General features: G+C 41.9%; 1 protein-coding gene across 1 annotated transcript in view; it reads right to left on the bottom strand.

Moving 5' to 3' along the window:
- The window catches only part of LOC124034964 (ras-GEF domain-containing family member 1B-A-like), a 75,693-nt gene that overhangs the window by 40,066 nt on the left and 18,225 nt on the right, over positions 1–17,402 (bottom strand). The window contains exons 4-7 of the mRNA XM_046348355.1: positions 14,821–14,958; positions 5,314–5,526; positions 4,537–4,611; positions 467–562 (exon numbers count right to left, since the gene is read on the bottom strand). Of these exons, the coding sequence (XP_046204311.1) occupies positions 467–562; positions 4,537–4,611; positions 5,314–5,526; positions 14,821–14,958 (522 nt within the window). The remainder of the gene's footprint in view (positions 1–466; positions 563–4,536; positions 4,612–5,313; positions 5,527–14,820; positions 14,959–17,402) is intronic.

The raw sequence follows: 17,402 nt of genomic DNA, 5'->3' as shown, positions 1-17,402 counted from the left end.
GTCAACAACAACAACAAGTCAACAACAAGTCAACAACAACAACAAGTCAACAACAAGTCAACAACAACAACAAGTCAACAACAACAACAAGTCAACAACAAGTCAACAACAACAACAAGTCAACAACAAGTCAACAACAACAACAAGTCAACAACAAGTCAACAACAACAACAAGTCAACAACAACAACAAGTCAACAACAAGTCAACAACAACAAGTCAACAACAACAACAAGTCAACAACAAGTCAACAACAACAACAAAAAGCGTAAAATAAACCCTCAGGTTAAAAAGTAAAAAGATACGTGATGATAACCAAGGCAAACACTAGCTAAATTTGCTTAGCTGCTATCGGCTAAATGCTAGTTCACTAGCTAAATTTGCTTAGCTGCTATAGGCTAAATGCTAGTTCACTAGCTAAATTTGCTTAGCTGCTATCGGCTAAATGCTAGTTCACTAGCTACACACCATGCAGATCTCTGTGGCCACCATGAAGCTGAGTCTGTTGAACCACTCTACATATGCCTCCAGGTTGCTAGTCTTCTTGTGATCGCTGAAACAGCTCTGTGGAGATAAACACAGCCATTTCATTAGCATTAAGATTGCATAGATAGCTTAACATTTAGTTAGCATTAGCAACAATAGCATTTCATTAGCAATACTTACCTTTTTTTTTTATTTTAGGTATTTTTGCCAACAACAAAATGAGTAAAACAGTTCAACATTCTGTCATTTTATTTCAAGCGTGAACCTAGATCCTCAAATGGGTGTATAGGCTTTATAGTTGTTTTCGTAATTAGACTATTAATGCAGACTTGGCACTATGCTCTGAGTAACATCATCAGGGTGTCAGCTAGCTAGCTATTCACATTATTGAGCAGAGCTGTGATGACTTGTCAAAAGACCAGAGGATTTCTCTCTGATTCTGATACCAAACATTCCTTTAGCCTTACGAAGCTCTCTCCACCGTGGTACCCCCACACCCTCACACATTAACACACACACATACCCCATCCCCAACCCTTTGGAAGTGGATGTAGAGGTATAGCCCAAGGCACAAAAGAAGGAGCACTAACCCCCCTCCCCTCTTTGTTGCCTAGCAAAACTCTTGGGGTTCTGTAGCTAAGTGGTTGCTAGGCAATACGGCCCAAGCATTCTATGCCCTCCAGACAGAAGAGGAAGAGGGACAACACATATTTGGTCTACCTAATAGAGGAAGAGGGACAGCACATATTTGGTCTACCTATAGAGGAAGAGGGACAGAGCATATTTGGTCTACCTATAGAGGAAGAGGGACAACACATATTTGGTCTACCTAATAGAGGAAGAGGGACAGCACATATTTGGTCTACCTAATAGAGGAAGAGGGACAGCACATATTTGGTCTACCTATAGAGGAAGAGGGACAGCACATATTTGGTCTACCTATAGAGGAAGAGGGACAGCACATATTTAGTCTACCTAATAGAGGAAGAGGGACAGCACATATTTGGTCTACCTATAGAGGAAGAGGGACAGCACATACTTGGTCTACCTATAGAGGAAGAGGGACAGCACATATTTGGTCTACCTCATAGCGATCGCTAGCTTCTAGTCCTAGAAAACGTAAATGACTGATCATTTTCTACCTCTGGTTCGTTGGACATCACTATGGGGAAAAGAATGGGGTTTTGGGACATATGCCGAAAATCATTTCTGAGGTTAAAACAGGCTTAGTACAGATCTTATACTCTTTGTTCGATGAGATAATATAAGTTTAGTTAAAGTGTAACTGACAGCATTTTAGCCACGTTAAATCTGTTTGAAATATGTTCAAATACATCCCCAGGAACACAACACTTAAAAAAAAATATTTAAAAAACATTTTTTTTTCAAGAAGCGATCAATTTATTTGTTTTAATAAATTCATAAAACGTTTGGGAATTAAGTATATTTAAGGCATTTGTACAAATTCTACATCAATAAAGAGTCATTTTGGATGTCAGGGAAAATGTATGGACTAAAAAGTACATTATTGTCTTTGGAAATGTAGTGGAGTAAAAGTTGTCCAAAATATAGTAAAGTACAGATACACCAAAAAATGTATTATGTAGTACTTTAAAGTATTTTCACTTAAGTACTATACACCACTGCCCCCCCCCCCTCCCCCCTCAATCATATATATGTCATTTAGCAGACGCTTTTATCCAAAGCGACTTACAGTCATGTGTGCATACATTCTACGTATGGGTGGTCCCGGGAATCGAACCCACTACCCTGGCGTTGCAAGCGCCATGCTCTACCAACTGAGCTACAGAAGGACCGGGGGGCCATGATCAATGCCAAATACATTTGATTAACAACTAAAATGGTCCTTCTGTAGCTCAGTTGGTAGAGCATGGCGCTTGCAACGCCAGGGTAGTGGGTTCGAACCCCGGGACCACCCATACGTAGAATGTATGCACACATGACTGTAAGTTGCTTTGGATAAAAGCGTCTGCTAAATGGCATATATTGTTATATATTATAAAATATATGCCAACTGTGGAATAACAGTTCAAGTTCAGCTAGCAAAGCAATTCCCTTTTCTCGTTAGCTTACCAAATGACACCTGCATCTCTAGCAGGAAAACGACATGAGAGGAAAATGTCGGTCACTCACACACTCATCCAAAGACATGACATCCTCCCAGCAGCTAGCGAGCTAGTTAATGTTAGTCTCCGTGTTTGTTGGCTTGCAATGTAAATAGATACGCTAGCCCAGGGTTGTCAAACTCATATTGAAAAAACAATGAATTCGCAGGCCAGACATTGGCAATTTGTTTTTACAACAAAACGTGCAACTGCGACCGAAACTGTGCCAATATATCCTCCCAACACCAGCTTCGAGGGCATTATCACTTCTATACAACAGGGTTACCAACATAATCAAATAATGATTCACCTATTTTCATCCAACTTTATTTGTATTCATTAATTTATACTATTTCATCCTTCCACGAGATATAGTCGATAACAATTCTAGGGTTGCTACCCAGGCCGGCTGGTCGTTCGTTCTATTGGTTTGGTTGACAGAGGCGCGACCCAGTCCTTCAGTCTTTTTGTTCTGTATCTATGTGCGTGATCCGGTCGTTCATTCTAAATGTTCTATTGCCATACTGGCTGGCAACGTTCTTATCCCTTGCTTGCTAGCTAGCCAACTAACGCTAATTTACAGTCAGGTCAAACAGCGTAGCCAGAATAACAGACATGTAGCTTCATTTGCATTAGTTTAAGCTGTTTTCTAGTGACATCTATTTGAATTCATTCATAACAATGAGCTAATAATGAGCATTGTCACCTGGCATAGAAACTGTAATTTCTCGTCAGGAGACTGTTGATAAGAGGAGCTAGCCAACAACACAGCTAACACGATCACTTCAAACTGAAGCTGGACACTGTTGTTAAGAGGAGCTAGCCAACAACACAGCTAACACAATCACTTCAAACTGAAGCTGGACACTGTTGTTAAGAGGAGCTAGCCAACAACACAGCTAACACAATCACTTCAAACTGAAGCTGGAAAGACTGTTGTTAAGAGGAGCTAGCCAACAACACAGCTAACACAATCACTTCAAACTGAAGCTGGACACTGTTGTTAAGAGGAGCTAGCCAACAACACAGCTAACACAATCACTTCAAACTGAAGCTGGACACTGTTGTTAAGAGTAGCTAGCCAACAACACAGCTAACACAATCACTTCAAACTGAAGCTGGACACACTGTTGTTAAGAGGAGCTAGCCAACAACACAGCTAACACAATCACTTCAAACTGAAGCTGGACACTGTTGTTCAGAGGAGCTAGCCAACAACACAGCTAACACAATCACTTCAAACTGAAGCTGGACACTGTTGTTAAGAGGAGCTAGCCAACAACACAGCTAACACAATCACTTCAAACTGAAGCTGGACACTGTTGTTAAGAGGAGCTAGCCAACAACACAGCTAACACGATCACTTCAAACTGAAGCTGGAAAGACCGTTGCATTTTGTTTCATTTTACTTTGTTCTTTTCCATTGACGTTTCTCTATATATGTCCATAAAAATGATGCTGATTCGTGATTGGCTGGCTGAGAAAAGCTGCCTGTCTGTCTCGTTCCGACACCTACACGTTCATTACTATGGGACAGATGGAGATCGGATTTGAATATTGAAACAATGTTGCAAATGTCAGAGAGACGGACAGCAAGGTTTGTACAAATCTCCGCTGTTGAAAACCAATTGCTCGTCTAAAAGAAATCAGAGATAATGTCTAGAAGCTTTTTATAGTGGAGATCAAGTTTATAAATTGCCTGGCTGGGCTGATGAGACCGTGGATTGCGCTGTCAGATGGAACAGAGTAAATAGGCATTTCAACGCTTTAGCTGGTGGTAGAATAGAATAGACACCAGGTGGAATGCGGTTTTAACCAATCACCTTCTAGGATTAGACCCACCCGTTGTATAATATATAACAACACAGGGTGATAGCCAACTGTAGCCTGTTACATAACATACCAGTGACCTATTGAGGACAATACCTTATCATTATCAAGAGGGTCTTTCTTCTCAAACGCCTGGATAAATTCCTCTGGTCCGATGTAACTCAGTCTCTCCTGAAAAGGAAAAAAGAACTCAATAAATTCCATCTGTCTGCGTTTCGATAGACAGACATATTTATATATTGTCAGATCAAGGAAGTTAATAAATGTTTAGCCAAGTCACTATTGACTGTTTTACTGTTTTTAAAAGCATAGAGATACACTGAAGAAAGGAGAGAGCAGATTGTCTCCTAAGAGCAGATTGTCTCCTAAGAGCAGATTGTCTCCTAAAAGCAGATTGTCTCCTAAAACCAAATTGTCTCCTAAGACCAGATTGTCTCCTAAAACCAGATTGTCTCCTAAAACCAAATTGTCTCCTAAGACCAGACTGTCTCCTAAGAGCAGATTTTCTCCTAAGAGCAGATTTTCTCCTAAGAGCAGATTGTCTCCTAAGAGCAGATTGTCTCCTAAGAGCAGATTGTCTCCTAAGAGCAGATTGTCTCCTAAGAGCAGATTGTCTCCTGAGACCAGATTGTTTCCTAAAACCAAATTGTCTCCTAAGACCAGATTGTCTCCTAAGACCAGACTGTCTCCTAAGCATTTCACTGTATGGTCTAGTACACCTGTTGTATTCGGTACATGTGACTAATAACATTTGATTTGAGTTGCCATGGTGGAGGGACCTATAAATATCATCAGACATTTACCATTCACAGTATAAATAGCGAGTAGATTATATATATATATATCTATATATTTGATAATTTAGTAACATACCAGTTCTATGTGAGTGAGCTGCTGTGCCACGGTGAAGGGGTCATTACAGACGGACAGCATGTCCCTCTGGATGGCCTGAGGCTTGGCCTTGAGCACAGTCAGTCGGTCTGTGGCTGTAGCATTGACCTTGACCAGGGCCTCCTCGTACTGGCTCAGAGTAGTCAGCTTCCTGATTAGGACCTGAATCATCTGGTGAACCACCTTCCTGTACAGCTGGAGGGAGGAATGGAGAGAGAGACAGACAGAGAGACAGAGAGAGAGAGACAGAGAGAGAGACAGAGAGAGAGAGAGACAGAGAGAGACAGACAGAGAGACAGAGAGAGAGACAGAGAGAGAGACAGAGAGAGAGACAGAGAGAGAGAGAGAGACAGAGAGAGACAGACAGAGAGAGACAGAGAGAGAGGAAGGGGAAGAGGAGAGGTAGGGAGAGGAAAGGAGGGAGAGTGAATTTTTTTGAGGAGATTACAGTTAAATGTTTTTCATGCAATTAGTTTAAAATACTGACACATGTATAGGTAAAGAGAGAGAGATAAAGAGATAGAGCGATAGATAGAAACAAATCCAATTTTGATAAACTCCCATATCTACTGGGTGAAATACCACAGTGTTCCATCACAGCAGCAAGATTTGTGACCTGTTGCCACAAGAAAAGGGCAACCAGTGAAGAACAAACACCATTGTAAATACAACCTATATTTATGTTTATTTATTTTCACTTTTGAACATGAACTATATACACATCATTGCAACACTGTGTGTGTATATATATATATATATATATATATATATATATATATATATATATATACAGCAGTGGGGCAAAAAAGTATTTAGTCAGCCACCAATTGTGCAAGTTCTCCCACTTAAAAATATGAGAGAGGCCTGTAATTTCCATCATAGGTACACTTCAACTATGACAGACAAAATGAGGGAAAAAATCCAGAAAATCACATTGTAGGATTTTTCATAACTATATTTGCAAATTCTTTTGGAACTTCTGACAGCCAGAGAGAGAGAGAGAGAGAGACAGAGAGAGAGAGAGAGACAGAGAGAGAGAGACAGAGAGAGAGAGAGAGAGACAGACAGAGAGACAGAGAGAGAGAGAAAGAGACAGACAGAGAGAGAGAGAGAGACAGAGAGAGAGAGAGACAGACAGAGAGACAGAGAGAGAGAGAGAGACAGAGAGATGAACCTTAGTCACTCAGGGGCTGCATGTCTGAAATGGCACCCTATTCCCTATATAGTGCACTACTTTTGACCAGAGTCCTATGAAGGAAAAAGAGTGCCATTACTGATGCACACAAGGTGGCCTTTATCCATTATAAGTACACCTGACCCCTGACCTCAGCAATGAGTCATGAACTAGTAATCCTAAATAGGGTATTCATCATAACATATTCGGAACATGGGGATGACACATCTTTTCTGTGACGTTCACAATATCCTGGGACTTTCATCATTTTCCTACATATGATGTTGTACTGGTTGCCCTTTTCTTGTGGCAACAGGTCATCCACCTCTGGCCTGCTCGCCTCCCTACCACTGAGGAAGTACAGCTCCCGCTCAGCCCAGTCAAAACTGTTCGCTGCTCTGGCCCCCCAATGGTGGAACAAACTCCCTCACGACGCCAGGACAGCGGAGTCAATCACCACCTTCCGGAGACACCTGAAACCCCACCTCTTTAAGGAATACCTAGGATAGGATAAGTATCCCTCTCACCCCCCTTTAAGATTTAGATGCACTATTGTAAAGTGACTGTTCCACTGGATGTCATAAGGTGAATGCACCAATTTGTAAGTCGCTCTGGATAAGAGCGTCTGCTAAATGACTTAAATGTAAATGTAAATGTAATGTAAATAGAACAGTAGCCTAGTGCAACACACCAGTGAAAGTCTCTGGTCGGTGGCCACTTCAAAGCATCCAGTGATCTGGCGAGACTCCTATCATCCTGCCTCCTTTCATCCACAGACAGAGGGACGGGGGATGGGGGAAGGGAAGGGGGGATGGGGAAGGGACGGGGGATGGGGGAAGGGACAGGGGGGGCTCTACTAGGATTCTAAAATTAGAAACCATTCATGGAGATCCCAGGCTGACATTTCCACGTAGCGATAGAGATGAGCTCGTTGTAACAAATGACTGTTGAACGGGGGCGAGGGGGTGCGAAGCTTGGGTTGACGCCCTTTTTCCTACGCCTCCACCACCCTCAACCCTGGCATCAGAAGGAGCAACAGACTGCCTCGCTGCTTACGACCCCCCCACCGACAAAGAACCAGTTAGCTTCTAACCCCCCCCCCTCCTTCTCAGCCCTCTCTTTCCTGGCTCTGTGACATCACCTCCTGGTGGGGACCACCTGACCAGCGCCAGAAGGGTCTCTCTCGCTGTGTTATGTAATGCAGATCAGAGAGCGAGAGAGACACACACAGAGAGAGAGAGAGAGAGAGAGAGAGAGAGAGAGAGAGAGAGAGAGAGAGAGAGAGAGAGAGAGAGAGAGAGAGAGAGAGAGAGAGAGACACAGAGACACAGAGAGAGAGAGAAAGAGAGAGAGAGAGAGAGAGAGAGAGAGACACACAGAGAGAGAGAGAAAGAGAGAGAGAGAGACAGAGAGAGAGAGAGAGACAGAGAGAGAGACAGAGAGAGAGAGAGAGAGAGAGAGACACACACAGAGAGAGAGAGAAAGACAGAGAGAGAGAGAGAGAGAGAGAGAGAGAGAGAGAGAGAGACACAGAGAGAGAGACACAGAGACAGAGACAGAGACAGAGAGAGAGAGAGAGAGAGAGAGAGAGAGAGAGAGAGAGAGAGAGAGAGAGAGACAGAGACAGAGACAGAGAGAGAGAGACACAGAGACAGAGACAGAGACAGAGAGAGAGAGAGAGAGAGAGAGAGAGAGAGAGAGAGAGAGAGAGAGAGAGACAGAGACAGAGAGAGAGAGAGACAGAGAGAGAGAGAGAGAGAGAGAGAGAGAGAGCTGGAATAATTTGGTGGGTTCTTATATTTGTCCTATTTCACACATGTATTGCGATGTCTAAATAAGCATGTGTGAATTGGAAATGTGTATTTTTGCATATCCCACTCTCTCTGAGACACCCTCGGAGAGTGGGGTCACGGCCTGGGTCTGCCATGATCAACCGCAACCCTGGAGCAATTAAGGCCTTTTTCAAGGGCACAGAGATTTTTCACCTTGTCGGCTCAGGGATTCAAATGAATTACATTTACATTTACATTTACATTTAAGTCATTTAGCAGACACTCTTATCCAGAGCGACTTACAAATTACCTTTCAGTTACTTGCCCTCTTGCTGCCATCCCAGTGTTTATGCATGCTGAGCATGCTCACGTCTGTCTGAAAAAAATACTTTAAAAATAAATAAAAATAGGTCGAATGCTGCATGTAGATCCTAAGAGAAGGGTGGAATTATGGTCTGGAATTCAGGCCATTCCTGCATGTGGCCATTCCTGCATCTGCAAGAACCTATCTTTCTACTTCTATTGGTCAATTGGTAAGCCAGGACAGGCGGGAGCTTGAGGCGGAGCGAAGGACACCGTCTACCGGAATCGCCCCGCTTCAAGCTCGCTAGTAGGAAGGGTTCCGGAAGGAGGGAGCGAAGGACACCGTCTACCGGAATCGCCCTGCCTCAAGCTAGCTAGTAGGAAGGGTTCCGGTAGGAGGGAGCGAAGGACACCGTCTACCGGAATCGCCCCGCCTCAAGCTAGCTAGTAGGAAGGGTTCCGGTAGGAGGGAGCGAAGGACACCGTCTACCGACGTCGCCCCGCCTCAAACTGATAATACTTTATTTCCCCTTTGACCCACATTCACACAAGCATGAAGATGTTGGGGGAGGGGGGGCATTCATGCAGGAACCAATGGGATGCTGGTGGGGGGAATTCATGCAGGGACCAATGGGGTGCTGGTGTGTGGGGGTCATTCATGCAGGAACCAATCGGATGCTGGTGGGGGGGGCATTCATGCAGGAACCAATGGGATGCTGGTGGGGGGGGATTAATGCAGGAATTCCCTGATCTTAACCAGGCACAGTCACTTTACATCCATGCTCCTGCCTCCCTGTATACCTGATCACATCTACAGTTACTGTTTTTTAAAATCATGTTGAGCTCTTTACAACAGAATATTAGAATGAGGTGAATTCCAATGGGGGTTTTGGACCAAGTTACACTTCTCAAAAGGCACTGAATTAGTGGAACGACCCACATGCGTAGTGACCATAGTGTTTTTAATACTCCTTTCTATGTGCGTGGCTGACTGGGTGGTGTGTATCACCAATGTGTACCCTGATAGAGCCCAAACAGACAGTAGGCCAGGTCACTACTTCATCAGTGGATTGGATAGAGCCCAAACAGACAGTAGGCCAGGTCACTACTTCATCAGTGGATTGGATAGAGCCCAAACAGACAGTAGGCCAGGTCACTACTTCATCAGTGGATTGGATAGAGCCCAAACAGACAGTAGGCCAGGTCACTACTTCATCAGTGGATTGGATAGAGCCCAAACAGACAGTAGGCCAGGTCGCTACTTCAGTGGATTGGATAGAGCCCAAACAGACAGTAGGCCAGGTCACTACTTCATCAGTGGATTGGATAGAGCCCAAACAGACAGTAGGCCAGGTCACTACTTCAGTGGATTGGATAGAGCCCAAACAGACTGTAGGCCAGGTCACTACTTCAGTGGATTGGATAGAGCCCAAACAGACAGTAGGCCAGGTCACTACTTCAGTGGATTGGATAGAGCCCAAACAGACAGTAGGCCAGGTCACTACTTCAGTGGATTGGATAGAGCCCAAACAGACAGTAGGCCAGGTCACTACTACTTCAGTGGAGTGGATAGAGCCCAAACAGACAGTAGGCCAGGTCACTACTTCATCAGTGGAGTGGATAGAGCCCAAACAGACAGTAGGCCAGGTCGCTACTTCAGTGGATTGGATAGAGCCCAAACAGACAGTAGGCCAGGTCACTACTTCAGTGGATTGGATAGAGCCCAAACAGACAGTAGGCCAGGTCGCTACTTCAGTGGATTGGATAGAGCCCAAACAGACAGTAGGCCAGGTCACTACTTCATCAGTGGATTGGATAGAGCCCAAACAGACAGTAGGCCAGGTCACTACTTCAGTGGATTGGACAGAGCCCAAACAGACAGTAGGCCAGGTCACTACTTCATCAGTGGAGTGGATAGAGCCCAAACAGACAGTAGGCCAGGTCACTACTTCATCAGTGGAGTGGATAGAGCCCAAACAGACAGTAGGCCAGGTCACTACTTCATCAGTGGAGTGGATAGAGCCCAAACAGACAGTAGGCCAGGTCACTACTTCAGTGGATTGGATAGAGCCCAAACAGACAGTAGGCCAGGTAGCTACTTCATCAGTGGATTGGATAGAGCCCAAACAGACAGTAGGCCAGGTCACTACTTCAGTGGATTGGATAGAGCCCAAACAGACAGTAGGCCAGGTCACTACTTCAGTGGATTGGATAGAGCCCAAACAGACAGTAGGCCAGGTCACTACTTCAGTGGATTGGATAGAGCCCAAACAGACAGTAGGCCAGGTCACTACTTCATCAGTGGAGTGGATAGAGCCCAAACAGACAGTAGGCCAGGTCACTACTTCAGTGGATTGGATAGAGCCCAAACAGACAGTAGGCCAGGTCACTACTTCATCAGTGGATTGGATAGAGCCCAAACAGACAGTAGGCCAGGTAGCTACTTCAGTGTATTGGAGAGAGGTTATCCAAGGATTCATGGGGATAGAGGAGGAGGTTGGGAAGAATTTAGGTGTGTGTCATCAGAGATATTGATTTTCAAATTAAAGCCTGATCAATACTCTGTACTATTGACGGATCGTGCTCAGAGTACCAGGAGCGGGCAGCGCTGTGTTTCTGGGTTACAGATGTCACGGAGCAGATGGATACGTCCTCCATCACTGTCTGGTCCTAACCAGCTCCCTGCTGCCTGTCGTTACCTTACCACCCTCACCTCTGTCTGTCTGTCTGGTCCTAACCAGCTCCCTGCTGCCTGTCGTTACCTTACCACCCTCACCTCTGTTCTGTTCTGTTCTGTTCTGTTCTGTTCTGTTCTGTTCTGTTCTGTTCTGTTCTGTCTGTCTGTCTGTCTGTCTGTCTGTCTGTCTGTCTGTCTGTCTGTCTGTCTGTCTGTCTGTCTGTCTGTCTGTCTGTCTGTCTGTCTGTCTGTCTGTCTGTCTGTCTGTCTGTCTGTCTGTCTGTCTGTCTGTCTGTCTGGTCCTAACCAGCTCCCTGCTGCCTGTCGTTACCTTACCACCCTCACCTCTGTCTGTCTGTCTGTCTGTCTGTCTGTCTGTCTGTCTGTCTGTCTGTCTGTCTGTCTGTCTGTCTGTCTGTCTGTCTGTCTGTCTGTCTGTCTGTCTGTCTGTCTGTCTGTCTGTCTGTCTGTCTGTCTGTCTGTCTGTCTGTCTGGTCTAACCAGCTCCCTGTGCCTGTCTGTCTGTCTGTCTGTCTGTCTGTCTGTCTGTCTGTCTGTCTGTCTGTCTGTCTGTCTGTCTGTCTGTCTGTCTGTCTGTCTGTCTGTCTGTCTGTCTGTCTGTCTGTCTGTCTGTCACACACGCACACACACGCACACACACACACACACACGTACACACACACACGTACACACGCGTACACACACACGCACGCACAGGCACACGCACAGGCACAGGCAGATTCCCAAGCCATGAGAAACCACTGAAATAATCAGCAGTCATTCATAAGTCGGTTTTAAGTGTTCCCACGAAACTAACAAAAATATAAACGCAACATGCAACAATTTCAAAGATTTTACTGAGTTACAGTTCATATAAGGAAATCAGTCAATTAAAATGCATTAAGCAGGATGTGGAGGTCCTGAGCTGGCGTGGTTATACGTGGTCTGCGGTTGTGAGGCGAGTTGGACGTACTGCCAAATTCTCTAAAACAATGTTGGAGGCGGTTTATGGTAAAGAAATTAACATTAAATTATCTGGCAACAGCTCTGGTGGACATTCCTATAGGGCTAGGTTTAGCAGGGCAAGGTTTAGCAGGGCTAGGTTTAGCAGGGCTAGGTTTAGCAGGGCTAGGATTTGCAGGGCTAGGTTTAGCAGGGCTAGGTTTAGCGGGGCTAGGTTTAGCAGGGCTAGGATTAGCAGGGCAAGGTTTAGCGGGCTAGGTTTTGCAGGGCTAGGTTTTGCAGGGCTAGGTTAGCAGGGCTAGAGACATCAGCTAGAGCTAGCTGCCCACTCTCTTGGTGCTTACACAGCCATGAATATATAAAACGGCAGCCGCGGTGGTACTGTTATAAACAGCAGCAGCCGTGGTACTGTTATAAACAGCAGCAGCCGTGGTGGTACTGAGGTGCAGGTTCTGGTTCCAGTTCTACATCCATCTAAATGGACAAGATAACAGAAGAGAAGTCATAGGAAGTAATCCTTCTAAAACCACCATTGAAAACATCCTGTGGAGGAAACCAAGGCTGTGTATCCCAAATGGCACCCTACTCCCTATGGGCACTGGGCAAAAGTAGTGCACTATAAAATGGGATAGAGTGTGATTTGGGATGCAAGCCATGCAAACCAGTAGTAAGCCCGTGACATTCAAGTCAGCAGTAGTGGAACAATTCAACTGCAGCCTTAGGAAGAGCAGAGCAGCAGAGTTGAATTGACAAAAAGTTGCCTGCCGGGCCTGTGGAACAATAGCTCTTTTCTTTTGATTCGGCCAGGAAAAAATATATATATAATGCTTCGTGGCATGAGCAACCTCCCAGCCCATCACACTACCCTACTCCATCACACTACCCTACTCCATCACACTACCCTACTCCATCACACAACCCTACTCCATCACACTACCCTACTCCATCACACTACCCTACTCCATCACACTACCCTACTCCATCACACTACCCTACTCCATCACACTACCCTACTCCATCACACTACCTTACTCCATCACACTACCCTACCCCATCACACTACCCTACCCATCACACTACCCTACACCATCACACTACCCTACTCCATCACACTACCCTACTCCATCACACAACCCTACTCCATCACACTACCCTACTCCATCACACTACCCTACTCCATCACACAACCCTACTCCATCACACTACCCTACTCCATCACACTACCCTACTCCACACTACCTTACTCCATCACACTACCTTACTCCATCACACTACCCTACTCCATCACACTACCCTACTCCATCACACTACCCTACTCCACACTACCCTACACCATCACACTACCTTACTCCATCACACTACTATACTCCATTACACTACCCTACTCCATCACACTAACCCCTCCACCCCATCACACTACCCTACTCCATCACACTACCCCATCACACTACCCTACTCCATCACACTACCCCATCACACTACCCTACTCCATCACACTAACCCATCACACTACCCTACTCCATCACACTAACCCAAACTAACATTTTCTTAACATGATTTTCCTGTAATATATAATAATAATATATGCTATTTAGCAGACGCTTTTATCCAAAGCGACTTACAGACAAGTGTGCATACATTCTATGTATGGTTGTGTTGAATATATATTTCCACACTATGAGGTTGGAATAATACTGTGGAATTGTGAAAATGATGATAATGCCAACGCGATAAATGAGTTAATAGACCAATAAGAATTCCAAACCTCTTTGCCAATAACAGCTAGTCTTCCATTTTCACCTCCCCACTCAGACCTCTCACAGACCGTCCTAGTAACACTCTTGCTTGAGAAATTGCACTTTGGTAAGAAGCTATTCTTGTTTCTTTTTGAGCATTTTCATTGAAAACCATCACGGTAAGATAATTATCTTTCCCCCCTGACCAGGTTGGCGGCGTTGGAGGACTGACTAACTTGTCTTTGGCCACCTTTCGTTCCAGTACTCTGCTGCCTGTGACTGGAACGAACTGCAAAAATCGCTGAAGTTGGAGATTTTTATCTCCCTCACCAACTTCAAACATCAGCTATCCGAGCAGCTAACCGATCGCTGCAGCTGTACATAGTCTATTGGTGAATAGCCCACCCATTTTCACCTACCTCATTCCCATACTGTTTTTATACTGTTTTTTATTTATTTACTTTTCTGCTCTTTTGCACACCAATATCTCTACCTGTACCTGACCATCTGATCATGTATCACTCCAGTGTTAATCTGCAAAATTGTATTATTCGCCTACCTCCTCATGCCTTTTGCACACATTGTTTATAGACTGCCCATTTTTTTCTACTGTGTTATTGACTTGTTAATCGCTTGCTCCATGTGTAACTCTGTGTTGTCTGTTCACACTGCTATGCTTTATCTTGGCCAGGTCGCAGTTGCAAATGAGAACTTGTTCTCAACTAGCCTACCTGGTTATATAAAGGTGAAATTTAAAAAAATTGTTAGATGTGCACTCTATTCCCTGTGTCTAATGTTCTCCTGGCCTCACAGTGAATTTCCATTCGGGGGACAATACCGTTTAAAAAAATAATGTGACTGTACCTCATCTCCCGAGGCCATGCGTTGGGTTAACTCCTTCAGGCTCCTCATCATCCTCTCGTCTCTGAAGTCGTAGGGGAACGTCTCTGTCCACTCCTGGAGCAGCTGGAGGATCCTGGGAGCCAACTTCCTGATCCTCATCTGAAAGATACACATACAAAATATACTCATGGTCATTTAAGTAACACCCAAGTCTGTAAATGAATATATACATTCATCGGAGAGCAGAAACACTCAACATCTATCTGCTAAATCAACTGATGTACGGTTGCAGGTTATGAAGTATATTAAGGTTAAGAAGTATATTCATTAAGAAGTATAATAGCATAAAGGAGTATAGTATAGTATAATTTAATCTAGCTAATAGAGCATAGCTAATAGAGTATAGTATAATACAATATAGCTAATATTGTATAATACAATATAGCTAATATAAAATAGCTACTATAGTATAATATAATCTAGCTAAAAGAATATAGTAAAAAATCATCTAGCTAATATAGCATAATATAATCAAGCTAATTGAGTATATTATAATCGGATTAAGCTAATATAGTATAATATAATCAATCTAATAGAGTATAGTGTAATAGAATATAGCTAATAGAGTATAGCATAATATAGCTAATCGAGTATAGTACGATATAACTAATATAGTATAGTATAATATAGCTAATAGATGATAGTATAATATAGCTAATAGAGTATAGTATAATATAGCTAATAGAGTATAGTTTAATATAGCCAATATAGTATAGTTTAATATAGCCAATATAATATAGTTTAATATAGCTAATAAAGTATAGTATAGTATAATATAGCTAATATAGTATAGTATAATATAGCTAATAAAGTATAGTATAGTATAATAAAGCTAATATAATATAGTTTAATATAGCCAATATAATATAGTTTAATATAGCCAATATAATATAGTTTAATATAGCTAACAGAGTATAGTATAATATAGCTAACAGAGTATAGTATAGTATAATATAACTAATATAGTATAGTATAATATAGCTAATATAGTATAGTATAATATAGCCAATATAGTATAGTTTAATATAGCTAATAGAGTATAGTATAATATAGCTAATAGAGTATAGTACGATATAACTAATATAGTATAGTTTAATATAGCCAATATAGTATAGTTTAATATAGCCAATATAATATAGTTTAATATAGCCAATATAATATAGTTTAATATAGCTAATAAAGTATAGTATAGTATAATTTAGCTAATATAGTATAGTATAATATAGCTAATAGAGTATAGTATAGTATAATAAAGCTAATATAATATAGTTTAATATAGCCAATATAATATAGTTTAATATAGCCAATATAATATAGTTTAATATAGCTAACAGAGTATAGTATAATATAGCTAACAGAGTATAGTATAGTATAATATAGCTAATAGAGTATAGTATAACATAGCTAACAGAGTATAGTATAGTATAATATAGCTAACAGAGTATAGTATAATATAGCTAATAGAGTATAGTATAGTATAATATAGCTAATAGAGTATAGTATAGTATAATATAGCTAATAGAGTATAGTATAGTATAATATAGCTAATAGAGAATAGTATAGTATAATATAGCTAATAGAGTATAGTATAGCTAATAGAGCATAGTATAGTATAATATAGCTAATAGAGTACAGTATAATATAGCTAATAGAGTATAGTATAATATAATATAGCTAATAGAGTATAGTATAATATAATATAGCTAATAGGGTATAGTATAGTATAATATAGCTAATAGGGTATAATATAATATAGCTAATAGGGTATAGTATAATATAGCTAATAGAGTATAGTAGAGTAGAATATAGCTAATAGGGTATAATATAATATAGCTAATAGGGTATAATATAATATAGCTAATAGGGTATAATATAATATAGCTAATAGGGTATAATATAATATAGCTAATATGGTATAGTATAATATAATATAGCTAACAGAGTATAGTATAATAGAGCTAATAGAGTACAGTATAGTATAATATAGCTAATAGAGTATAGTATAATATAGCTAATAGAGTACAGTATAGTATAATATAGCTATATAATAATAATATATATGCCATTTTAGCAGATGCTTTTATCCAAAGCGACTTACAGTCATGTGTGCATACATTCTACGTATGGGTGGTCCCGGGGATCGAACCCACTACCCTGGCGTTACAAGCGCCATGCTCTACCAACTGAGCTACAGAAGGACCACTAGAGTATAGTATAGTATAGTATAATATAGCTAATAGAGTATAGTATAATATAGCTAATAGAGTATAGTAGAGTATAATATAGCTAATAGAGTATAGTATAATATAGCTAATCGAGTATAGTATAATATAGCTAATAGAGTATAGTAGAGTATAATATAGCTAATAGAGTATAGTATGGTATAATATAGCTAATAGGGTATTGTATAATATAGCTAGTAGGGTATAGTATAATATAGCTAATAGAGTATAGTAGAGTATAATATAGCTAATAGAGTATAGTATGGTATAATATAGCTAATAGGGTATTGTATAATATAGCTAGTAGGGTATAGTATAGTA

Source organism: Oncorhynchus gorbuscha, linkage group LG05 (assembly GCF_021184085.1).
Source record: "Oncorhynchus gorbuscha isolate QuinsamMale2020 ecotype Even-year linkage group LG05, OgorEven_v1.0, whole genome shotgun sequence".
NCBI lineage: Eukaryota > Metazoa > Chordata > Actinopteri > Salmoniformes > Salmonidae > Oncorhynchus > Oncorhynchus gorbuscha.
This window is presented reverse-complemented; position numbering and strand designations above follow the sequence as displayed.